The 12,579-nt window shown below is 38.1% G+C and overlaps 1 protein-coding gene across 23 annotated transcripts in view; it reads left to right on the forward strand.

The window, feature by feature from the left end:
- The window catches only part of PTPRD (protein tyrosine phosphatase receptor type D), a 520,593-nt gene that overhangs the window by 310,440 nt on the left and 197,574 nt on the right, over positions 1–12,579 (forward strand). For 14 of the 23 annotated variants that reach the window (XM_037070904.1, XM_037070905.1, XM_037070912.1 and 11 more), the window contains exons 5-10: positions 2,842–3,030; positions 4,288–4,296; positions 5,002–5,019; positions 6,619–6,729; positions 8,150–8,161; positions 10,134–10,403. In XM_037070904.1, coding sequence (XP_036926799.1) covers positions 2,842–3,030; positions 4,288–4,296; positions 5,002–5,019; positions 6,619–6,729; positions 8,150–8,161; positions 10,134–10,403 — 609 coding nt within the window. The remainder of the gene's footprint in view (positions 1–2,841; positions 3,031–4,287; positions 4,297–5,001; positions 5,020–6,618; positions 6,730–8,149; positions 8,162–10,133; positions 10,404–12,579) is intronic. The other 9 variants (XM_037070911.1, XM_037070925.1, XM_037070924.1 and 6 more) reach the window with 3 other exon arrangements.

Here is a 12,579-nt window from a genome sequence, read left to right on the forward strand (position 1 = left end):
CCAAGTGAGGACTTCATTGCTTATAAGTGGTTATTAATTCCAGATTTTTTTGGTAAGTCTTTAGTAAGTGGCTTACCTTACTTAAGTCTTTGACACTTGCCACTAATGGGCACAGAATATTGGCGTGGTTCTTTAGAGAGATGAATGGGGGGGAGCGATGACTAGTAGAGCCATGCCAATGCATGCTAATGGGACTGGTAGCTAGCGAACCACCAAGGGGTGGTACGAGGCCCTGGGAAATACAGAGACAGTTCCGCTCCGGAACCCCAACCTGACTCTTACTGACCTAAGTTGGTTGTTTTAAATATGGAAAATTACAACAAAATCTAAGAACTTTCTTAGAAACTCCTTGGTAAGTGACTAAGGCAGTGGGGTTGACTTCGGAACACTCGAGGTAAATTATTTTGATCCTTTGAATCATTTTGTGTCAGTAACTGCCAAGTAAGATGTTTAATGGTACAATGTGTGTGGTACAACAGCTATTGATCGTTCTGCTCTTTTTTTTTCAAAATAACAAAAAAACTATGCTGTAGATGTAAAAACATTGACAAAACCTTTAAAGCCATAAAGAATAGCTTGATGAAATAGTGGAATAGGTTAAAATGAGCATAGCCTAATTTGAAAAATAATCTTTATTCAATTTGTAAGTTTCAGCATTTCCTTGGGGCCTTGAACAATCATCTTGAGATTTCATTCTTAACCAGTTTCTGACACTTCTCCACTGTAGACCTCTGCTTAGCTGACAATGTGTAAGCACTGAAATAAATAGAGTGTATTACTGCGTCCTCAGCCCTGTCTTTCAACTTCAGTAAAATGTAGCTCTTTGAAGTTAACTAGTTTTATAAATATTTTAATCCCTAGCCCTAACTAGCTGGTGGGATAATAAAATATTCTCTAGAGAATTCAGCTATCAACCCAGATTGCCTCAGCTACTTTTTTTGGTCCATCATAAATCTCTGTTTGTGAAAGCTAGAGTCCCCACTTTTTCGTAAGAGACCCTCAATTTTCTATTACAATAACCTGGACTGGGTGTTCAGGGCACCTTTTCTTTCTTGGGAGCTTTTCTCGTTAGTAGTATTTTGGCATTCTTTTACTATTCACACTCAAAAATCTCTCTACTCCTTAACTATTTTTCTGATCAACTCCCTACCAGAAGTACTTTGCTACTATGTATAGTAGAAAAACTTCTTTTCATCATTGGGATGTACTCATTCTTAGACTTGGAAATACTGGAGGTTCTCCTACAGTAGGACAATCCAGACCAGTCTGATCAATACAGATGGGACTAGAATAACTCGTGGTGTAGAAGGGTAAACTGATGCCAGTTACAAAGTGTGACACAGATGTAGGTCCTCACTGCTGTGGCGGCCCTGAGGAGGAAAAGAGGAAATGCATTTCAGACAGTTTCAACAGGCTTTACAGAGAAGGTGATTTTTGGCTGTGGGAGATGGTAGAAATTTCAGTGTGGGCATCAGAAACTTTCTACAAGAGAAATCGGGGCCTGATTTAAAAGAACGTTGCTGGTCAGATTTAGGAAATTGAGTTTACCCCCAAGGTATAGAGGGGGGCGGTGGAGAACACATGGGTTTGACTGAACACGGTGGAGGCATCAAAATGGAGCCTTTTTCTGAGAAATTCTAACTCACTCAGATGTGAACAAGACTCACAGGGCCACACCAGAAATTGTACAAGGCATTCAAGGAGAAGTCATGCGTCACATCTGATGATTTCTAATGTTCGAGTCACTGGTGTTTGTGCTTTTGAGTCGTTTTGGAATTGCAGCTCATGAAAATTCATCAGAAATCACCAGGGATTGTTGATTAAATTAACATCAGGCTTAATTGGAAGTCAAAATGTTTCAAAATGGTCTTCAAACAAACAGCTGAGTTGTAATTTAGAAATTAGCACCAATACTAACTATGTTCCCTTAAGTGTTTGAATACAATATCTTTCTTTTTCTTATTTAACCTTTTTGTGTTTTCTTTCCATTACCATTTAGTCCCCTTATACTTTTTTCTGATGCCGGCTGGAGGAGTTGGCAGTGTGGGCCATGCTTGGGCATTTCAGAGGACTTTATTTTCTCAAGATCTAAGATCTGGGACAATTTTGATGTGGGATATGGAGAAGTGAACTGCAGATGAGTTGAAGTTTCGAAATTTAGCAACTTCAACTTTTGAATGACCAAAAATGTTACAGATTTTTTGAATGGGGAAAATGTTTTCTTACAATAAGGTGTTGCTTTTTGAGTTGCAAAAAAAAAAAAAAGTGCAACTTTTATTCTTTTATTCTTTTTTCCTTTGGAAATGGAAACTCTCAGATAATTTTATGATTAAAATTTCTTATAAAAGAATTCATTTAGGTTGACTATCACGCTTGTGAAAAAATATGCATAGTTTTACTTAAAAGTCACCAAAAAAATACTAGAATTGAACACAGATAGGTTAGCCCAGCCAACCTGTTTGCTTTTTATCTACCTGCTAAGCTAAGATCCCAGGGTTTTTTCTCACGAAAAGTTTCCTGTCTTAACGCTACGCTTGTGATGATCCCATCTTCCTGGCCAACTCAGCTCGTCCCTATAGGCCTTGTGAATCCTTTCAGCATGGTCTTTATCACACGTGTCCAAGTTCTTTGCTAGGCTCTTGGTCTCTCTTACACTGTGTAATCTTCCAGCCAGGAGCCACAGTGACTGTATCCTAGTCTAATAATGCCATACTGCCTGGTTTGTATCAGCTTTTCATCAAATATTTAATATGGCAAAGTAAAAAGATCAATGGGCAGTATCTCTTAAATCTTGGGCATCTGACTTGTTACCATAACGATGTGTCACCTTTTGTCTTGCAGAGGATCAAATTCCCAGGGGCTTTCCTACCATTGACATGGGCCCACAGTTGAAGGTGGTTGAGCGTACACGCACTGCCACCATGCTTTGTGCAGCCAGTGGGAATCCGGATCCAGAAATCACTTGGTTTAAGGATTTCTTACCTGTCGACACAAGCAACAACAATGGCCGTATTAAGCAGTTACGATCAGGTAGGGTCTTGTTACTGTTTCCACTGACTCCTAGTGGTTCTTTTTTTAGCTTTCTCTCCCTTTATTTTTTTTTTTACTTAATTCTATTTATTTTTAATTTTTAGGTATTGATTTTTCTCCCTCTTCTCTTTCTCTGTATTTAATGTGCCGTCCATGTTTGTGATGTCATAGCCTATTTCAGAGTCTGTCTTTCTTCTTCTTGTGTGTTTTGCAGCTTCTGTTTAATCCACATTGCTCACTGCTGTGACTGTATTTTTGACAATTTTTTTTTATTTACTGCTTTTCCGCAGTATTTGATGGATCCATTTTCTCTTTCTTTCTTCTTTCACTATTTTGTTTTTGAAACAAATTTATTTCAACATTGGACTTCATTCAGAACTTGCAAGGAGTTCCAATGGTTTTATCCATTAAAAACCAAAATGTTCATGTGAAACACTAAAATGATTCAATTTTATTAATGTGTGTTTTCTCTGTTGTTTCTACATTTGAACTCATCAAAATACCAAAGTTTAGTAAGTTTGTTCACATCTACTTTCTTTTCACTAATACATAAAACTCAGAAATGTTATCTCAGGAGTAACCAGATGTGGTTTTTTTTTAAGTCTTTTAAAAAGTACCAATGAAAGGAGGGGATTTTTTAAATTAATGTTGTTATTATTACGTCATGGTGAGTGAGCACGTGTACACACGAGCCACAGTGGTGTGCGCGCACACGGAAAATCTGTGAACCCTCCCGTGACTGGATCTACAGAAGTCTGCTTTTGGTGTAGACTCCAGCCTTTGCCGCTTTCTCTCTCTCTTTCTCCCTGTTGCCTTTTTCTCCCTCTCCCATCCCCATCTCAAGTTTATTCCTTTGCTCTCTTTAGATTAAAGGTAGAGGTAATCTAAATTTCTTAATTTTTAGAGCCTGTCCCTAGGTAATTTCACAGGGACATTTACTAATAAATGGTTTACTTTGACAATGGTAGTACTATTGATACAGAATTCTAAGCTGTTTAACTGCCTGTCTTCCCAGAATTCTCAGCTTTTGACCTGTCCTGTGATGTTAAAGCGTCTTGTTAACTGCCTCTTTTTGCTTGTTGTCAGCAGAATTGTGTAGATTAGCATTCTGTTGTTGTAAATAAAGAATTAATGATTCACATGTAACATAGATGATTTAATATATAAAGCTTTAACTCTGAAAAATTTGTACCAAATTATAAGGAATATAATAATATTTTTATGCTGTCTTTCTTCTCTCCGTATTTAAATCTCCAGAATCTATTGGTAAGTGCTTAGTTCTGAAGCGCACTTCACCCCCACTAATTTCCATATTCAGACTATTATATTATTATTATTATTAATAAAATGCATGGCATGCATTTTACTAACTGTCAGTGTAGACACCAGACCTCCGTAGTGGCACGCACATGCACACACCCACAGAACTGTTTGCGTGGGAACACTGTATAGAAAAATAAAAGTACACAAGTTAGAGCACACAAATGTAGCACAGTAAGTGGTATACGATGTCCAATCAAGTGTTTGTATTTAGTTAGTCTTTAACATTTCCTGTGACAGTATATATATACATGTATATCTATATATATACTTAAATAGATTAGCCAGTATTTTCTAAATTGTCTTTGAAAAATATTGTTTAGTCCATTTTATTTTTTTGAGACTATGAGGCATATAAGACAAATTCTAACCCGATATGACCCCAGACCTAAGAACCCAGTTGCTGCTCTGAGAAAAGCAATGCTGCCTATTGTGGTCTTTGCCCTCGGTGGTGTAACGCAACTTGCTTTTATGATCTAATAATACTATCTAATATATTCCTGTTTTACCAATATAGTAATTCAAGTTTCTTTTAAGACCTTATTTAATTCTGTAAATCTAATTTAATTCTTCTCCCCAGCCCTAGCCTCCTTCTTCTCGTACTAATGCTTCTTCTTTCTAATCTTATTTGCATTCATATTATCCACCCAGGTGGTACACCAATAAGAGGTAAGAGTGCTGAACTAACGTTCACAGAATGATCTTACTCATTCTTTCTGTCCTCTCATCACTGTCATCTCTGTCTTGTTTTCAGAATCATTCTGATAATGTCCATCAACTTTATTTTGTTTTCTCTGTACTGTTCGGTTATGATTGGTGACTCTCATATTGTGAATTTTCCGTTCCTTTTTCTTTTTCCCTTTGTTTTGTTCATTTCTTTCTTTATGAAAATGATTATTTCAGTTGTGATATGCTTCAAAGAAAGCATATCCAGGTCTTGAGACCACAGACCAGTCACAGCGTACCATCTGTCCCTCTTTTTTTCCTTTTCTTCTTCCTTTTTCCTTCTTTTTTCTCTTTTTTTTCTTCTTTTTTCTCTTTTTTTTTTTTTTTGTCCAACTGGAGAAAAAAAAGATCATTTTTTTCTTCCTTAGCTGTTCTTGTTCTGGACCAAAGCCAAGATGGTCTGGAGAACAGTGCCAGACATGCAGAAGACAGCCTGGAACGCCTGCTTTTTGTCTTTATCTTTCAAAAGGTTTTTGCTTTTGTTCTTCAATTCTTTTTTCTCTTACCGTCTTAAAAGTCAAAGAATGACTCCCCTTTCCACCTGCTCCCACTCGCCTACAACCTGACAGCAATGCTTTTGTCCCCCATTTCTTTTTTTCTTGGATTACTCGCCTCTGGATTTTTGGATCTTCTGTCCTTCAGGCCATGGAAACAAAAGGTGCTCAGTATTCTTGGTGGTATGTTGTGTTGCTGGTTTTTCATACTTTGACTCGGTGTTCGTTTCTTGTATAATTCTTGTTTTGCATTTTTCTTGGGGTTTTGTGACACCACACTGCTAATCCCACTGGTGGATTTTGACGGGTGTCTTAGGGGATCCGTCTGGAGGCCCTCGAGCCACGGCTGGCTGGCTCGACCTCGCTCGCACAGGCCTTGCTTTTTAACTTTTTACAAACCTTCTAATTCAACTGCTCTTTGTTTTTCAGCACACGTAATCAATGATTGTAAGTTGTGGCAAACTGTCTTTCTTTTCTTAAAAATCTGCATGTCTTAAGGGAGTTTTGTTTCTTTAAGTAATATTTTCATGATATATAATGACTAATTTTAAATTTTTTTTGCTTTGTGCAGCCTTTTTGTGTTCGCTGCGTATTTTTGGCTTTCTTCAGCAGAAGACTTTCTTGAAAACCCGGCCTGGTTTTTTTGAGCATACCTATCTTTTGCGCCACTTTTGATACCCAAATGAAACAAAACAAAACCAAAAATTAATCTTTTGTTTTATTTAAAAGCCATACTTCCTTGAAGCAGTCTCACCCATCTTCATTTTATTAGTCTAGGAAATAAGAGTGTTTAATTATGACTAGAATTCTTGCTTGGGAAAAGAGATATTGTTTTCTTATGCTAGCATTGATGATGTAAAAAAAAATAATCTCTATATGTTTTTCTCATCACATCATTTCCTGTCTGTGCACCTTAGCAAGAGATTGAATCGACGTTGAGCGGACCTTCGCTTTGCAGGGCTTTTCATATTGTTAAGAGGTTTAGTTTTCTGGACTGAGAAAGCCTTCTCTGACCATCTCTTTGGCAATATATTTTATATCCATACAGGCGCCCTTCAGATCGAACAGAGTGAAGAGTCTGACCAAGGGAAATATGAGTGTGTTGCCACCAACAGCGCGGGCACGCGCTATTCCGCCCCTGCCAATTTATATGTCAGAGGTAGGAATGGCATAATCCTGGCATCGCTTCTTCATGCAGGTTCAGGGGGAGTTGAGACACCCACAGGACCTGTGTTAGTATGTCAGTGTTTAACAAGCTCAGTTGCTAATATTTACCGTAGCTGAAGCGTTTTAGTGACTAGAGAATTAACAAGTGTAAATATATCGTTTAAAAACTTTGACCACTTTCAAACTATCCTGAGGCTTGAAGTTTGTAAGTATCTCTGCATTTTCACATCTTGATTTCTGTTTTTACTGCATTGAACTGTGCGTGGCATTTGTTTGAGGTTTCCTCCTTCTTTTCCTTCTTTTTCTGTTGCCGTTTCTCTTCTGTTTCCCTTTTCAACCCTGAAATAACTGCTTGGTGTGCTACTAATCAATTTCCCGCGCAACGCCAAGCGTAAAGGTGTCTGTGTCCTCAGAGGCTCTGCTGTGAAGCTGCAAGGATAAAGCTTCTAACTCGAAAAAGAAAAAAAGGTGCTACATGCAAATAGCACATTGTATTCTCTTCCTTCTTTTTACACGTTCATATTTATAAACACATGTTATTATGTATGTGCATATATATATGAATATGCATACAAACATTTTTTAAAAATTACTGACTTTCTCAAAAGTTTAGTCTTTTGATTGACATGGAACACTGATTATATTTTCATTAAATGTTAGTTGTTTGGGGGATAAGAATGAATGAGGATACCTTCATATTTTCTTATAAGAAATAGAAATGATTAAATTTCGAGCTTATGAATGGCTGTGCTTTTCATTTCTACTACAAAGAAGTATTTCTTCTCCCCTGGAACTTCCAAAGCTGGTTCCTGTAGTTTTGTTTTTTGGGGTTTTGTTTTTGTTTTCTTTTTTTGGTCCAGTAAAAATACTCTTATCCCAGTTCCACGTGTCTATGAATAACCACAGGAGGCATGGGTGGGGGTGGGAGTAGATAAAAGACTGAGAGGGCTTTACGTTGTAATAGGTTGGGTTCCCTTAGGGGAGGTATCTAGCTTGATTTTGAAATTTTTGTTTGAGATAATGATGTTTTTGTGGGGTTGTTTTTTTCTCCTATGGCTCTCTGGCATCTGGGGTGGGAGAGTACGAAGAAAACCATTTCTTCTCCAAATTCGTTGAGAGCCCCTTGAACCTTTTCCTCACAGTGGCGACCTCCTTTGCTGCATGAGGCATGTGTACCTTCTTTGGTGGAAAAATTTCAAAATGATGCTAGCTATTGGTTCTAATCCCATGTTAGCCTGTTGAGGTATTGCTAACTTTTTAGCTTAGGTAGGAAGGATTAACTAGAGCAAATAAAAATGTTCAAGTAGCCGTTGAAAGCCTTGATATGGCCTTTTTACTCTCTCTGTGTTTCCCTTGTTTTTCTCCTTTCCTCATTTCATTGTGTTCTGCATCAAACCCCCTACATCCCTCAGAGCTGCGAGAAGGTTGGTGTGTTTTTTACTTCTTACCCACCTTACAAAACTATTAATTAAACCAATAACAAAGAATACAAATGAAATGAATGTAGCTGCATTGTGGTCTTCTGTTGGTTACTGGTATGTTTCAGCAGAGAATGCCCTGGCTGTGGCTTCCAGTGCTTGCTGGGGGTATCTAACTGCAGTGCATGATGGGAGAGAATGTCCCAGGGTGCATGGTAAAACGGGCCACACTTCACTCTCTCAGGTCCCACAAACTTGGTCAGTGTTCCTGCTTTCCTTCCTGCTCCACTCCTCCCAACCCCCACCCCACCTTTAATTTCTGTCTTCCAAGGATGCCTGCTGCCCAACAGAATGATGTTTTGCAGTTGTTCCCCTAATCCCAAGCATGAAGACTAAACTGTCCTCCGTTCTTCTTGATATGTTCTGTGACACCTCAGAGTCTCCACCGGCTCCTGCTTGCTCTGTGTAACCTGTGAATTGGCTGCAGGAGGCATGCTTAGCTCTCTCGTTACTTCTCCTACGCCTGTCGTTCACCTGTGAGGCCATCGCAGTGAGCCCTCTCCACACAACGGAGGTTTATCTCAACCTTAAGTGCAGCCGAAAAGTTGACAGACAGAATTATTTACTCATTGCTTTCTTGGGGTTATGAGGTTGTTTGTTTATTACTTGATTTATGATTTTTAAAACATCACTTTCTTATCTGTACTTAAGCTATGCTCCTAATGATTACCTCTTGATCTAAAATACTTCCGGTGTAAGCTATTGCCAGTTAAAAGCCCGAGATGAAACCTGTGTCTCTGACCCTCTCCTTGCACTATGTACTCAAACTTGACACATAAACGTGCAGATTATCTGAAGCAGGAACACTGAACTGTAATTGCTTGGTAATTTTTTTGTGCCGTGGTGTTTTAATATGACTTCTTTTCATAATGTCTTGTGTCACTGTATGTGTTAGACACAGTGTCCCCCTATTTGAATGTAGGCATAAAAAGCCTCTTACCACATTTTGTCGTCATCATCTGTGTTCTCTTACCTTAGATATGAACCGAATGGGATCCTGAATGTCAAATACCCAGCTCCCTTTCCAAATTTGCAATCCTGACCTTTGACAACGTAGCTTAATCTAATATCTTCCTACTTACACCCTCTCATCCCCTAAATTCCCATCTCAATCACTGTACTTTACCTCCTGCCTTTGTGTTTAGTTCTATTACCCTGTTACTTCTGCTGTCACCGTTGTCTTGGATTCCAGACATTTTCCCAGAGTCCTAAGCACGGGCCTTGAGACGTCATCTTGTGCATGCCCTGCACGACCCAGTTTGGTACCTTTACTCGCGTTGGCTCTGTTTCTTCTTCTGTGACTGTGAATCGATATGTATACATATTTCTGTGTTTGGTCCAGTGTCAGTGTGAGGTCTGGAGGCTGCATCTTCTCTGAGTCTGAAAGCAAATCAGTTGTCCTTCCACTGTACTCTCGACGATGTTTTCTAGGGCTTGGATGTAACAGTGTGGTTCCACATGTACATTCATAGCAACTGGAAGGACACAACGTGGCAGTTGGTTTCTGATACCTGACTTAAACCTGCTGATGACCTTCCAGTCCCCTTTTTCACATATACATGAATGCATAGAATCATTGTTATATGCATGTATGTATATGTTTCGTGTTTATCTTATGCATGACATTTGTGTATTTTAGTTTGTAGATAGTTTCTTTGTGGGGCCCTTATAGGTCTGAATCAAGTTTTGTATGAATGTGTCTAAGATATCAATGACCAAACTAAATAAATTTTTTGTGTGTATACACATACCGTACTTGTTTGGTCTGTATTATCCACAGTTTTTCTTTGTTTTGTTTTGGACAATCCACAATATGTTCCAGTTGTTTAATTTTGTGTGTACAGTGCATGTCATCTGTTTAACAAGCCATTTTTCTTGCCTTGTATATTTTATCATTTTCCCCTGTGTTTTGTTCCAGTTCGTCGTGTCCCACCAAGATTCTCTATCCCACCCACTCATCATGATATCATGCCAGGTGGAAGTGTTAATATCACTTGTGTGGCTGTGGGGTCACCAATGCCTTACGTGAAGTGGATGTTGGGGGCAGAAGACCTGACACCTGAAGACGATATGCCAATAGGAAGAAATGTCCTAGAACTGAATGATGTAAGACAGTCAGCAAATTACACCTGTGTTGCCATGTCAACACTGGGTGTCATCGAAGCAATAGCACAGATCACTGTCAAAGGTATGCTCAGAGGCTCATGCTTCGAGGGTCTGGCTATTTGTAAGTCACCTGACTAATGCCTCTGTAAGGTCTATCCTAGCAATTCTAAAGTGAATCCGTCCATTGTTTACTGTTTTATACGTCATAGTCTAATCATTATGTGGTATCACATAAGATACACATATCTATGTAGGCAGTTTCTCTCCTAAAAGTTTTGGCAGCCTAAGAATCAGTGATCGTCAAACTACTTAACAGCTGGCTGGGTCCAGGAACTACCCTGGCGCAGTGCGGAATGCTAGACACAATCACTGTTGCGGAAGGACTGAAGGCTACAAGTTTCACAGTAATCCAGAACTTTGATAGGGATCGCATGATAGAAAAACCCTAATAACTTTTACTAAATGTCAGAAACCCTGAAGACAAGCAGAAAAGAAGAAAGAGCTATGATTAACATGGTTAAATAATAGATCCTTTAAAAATTTTTAATGGACCCTACAATTAAAAATCAAAATGCAAGTGGATTTATATTCTTTTAGCTTTATCTTTTCATCTTGTATTGATGAAGTGCTCAAGAAATGTGCTTTCCTTGAAATAAGTGAACTAAAGAGAATGTAGAATGTAGTACATACCAAAGTACTACATTCCACAGATATTTCTGAATCAAAGAAAGAAAAAAGTGAATGTGAAGGCTATTGTTTTTACCCAGTGTTTATAGATTGATAAAACACTTGCAAAATGGGTCAGACTGAGGATGACTTGAAGTCTCTGCAGATATCTGGAACTACTGTAAAATAAACCCAAATTATCTTCCCTTTCTAGGAAGTTTGATCCTAAGAAATGCAAAACACATTGTTATTGTTGATGCTGTATTTCCAGCCAAGCATATATATTAAATATATGCCTTATAAAATCAATCAGGTGGTAAGAGAACAAAGGTACACACCATTGGTAACATTTAACCATTTAAAATAATATTTTATTGCATATTCTTAATTGTATTAAACATACTTATCCATACATAATAGACAGAAATTTCATACTGTACAATAAATGTGACTTAGCAATATTTCTACTTGCCTTAAAAATTCAGACATCCAGGGAAAATATGGATTACTGACTTCCTTGAAAAATGACAGCCCAGATTGTTTAAACAAATGTCTTTTTTATTGTTTTTTAGTAAAATCTCAGCCAGGCATTATTGTTCTGTCCTTCTTAGAGTGATGTGCAAATAGTGAATCACCTTCTCATAATAAACATTTCAGCTTTAAATATTTGAAAGTTTACTGGAAACCTTCAGAAATCAAAAGCAGGAATCACATTAAACTAATATCTTGTTCAACTTCGTATCTTTATTTTCCTGGCTTTTGCTATTTCCCTACCTTCTTGGCCTCAAAAGTAAATAAAACATAAGGGTCAATCTTGAAGGCAAAAAGTGAACCAACACGCAAACAGCAGCTTGAAGAGAGTGAGGAGAACGAGTACTGACTCGTATATTCAGTAGGTCATTGAACAATCAATGAAAAACCTGCTCACCACTAGGCAGTGTTTTAGGTATGGAGGATCCAGCAGTTACCAAGTACAAGTGTGCTGCTCTTGAAAAGCTGTCATTCTAGGGCATACTGTACATTATGCCTTTATATCAACAAGGAAAAAGGGGTACTGAAGGGCCAATTTGTGAGTGTTACCTTCTGAGTTGTCTCCAAGAAGTTGGTGGTATATTCTCCCCTGACGACTCTGCCTTTGAGGGTTGTTGTCCAGACAAAAGCAGGTAAATGTGAGGCCACCAATGCAGATGGTTTGTATTCTCAGTTTGTAGCATTTTGAGTTGTGTTCTTCTGCTGGAAGGGAAAAAAATGGATCTCTGAAAGATGGATTTAATTACAAATATTTGTAATTCAGGTATTACTGGTGGCGAATATAGAATACATACTATTACAATAATGCTTTATTTTCATTGAATTTATTGGAGTGACATTGGTCAATAAAATTGAGTAGGTTTTTGGTGTACAATACTATAACACATCATCTGTGTGTTGCATTGTGTGTTTCCCACCCCAAGTCAAGTTTCCTTCCATCACCTCTTATCTCCATTTACCCTCCTCTTCCTTCTCCCACTCTCCTTTCTCTCTGGTAACCATGATACTGTTGTCTATGAGATTTTTTTTGTTTAATTCCTTTATCTTTCCTTATAATAATA

Source organism: Sturnira hondurensis, unplaced genomic scaffold (assembly GCF_014824575.4).
Source record: "Sturnira hondurensis isolate 20B ecotype Veracruz unplaced genomic scaffold, ASM1482457v3 Scaffold0019144, whole genome shotgun sequence".
In the NCBI taxonomy this organism is placed as follows: domain Eukaryota; kingdom Metazoa; phylum Chordata; class Mammalia; order Chiroptera; family Phyllostomidae; genus Sturnira; species Sturnira hondurensis.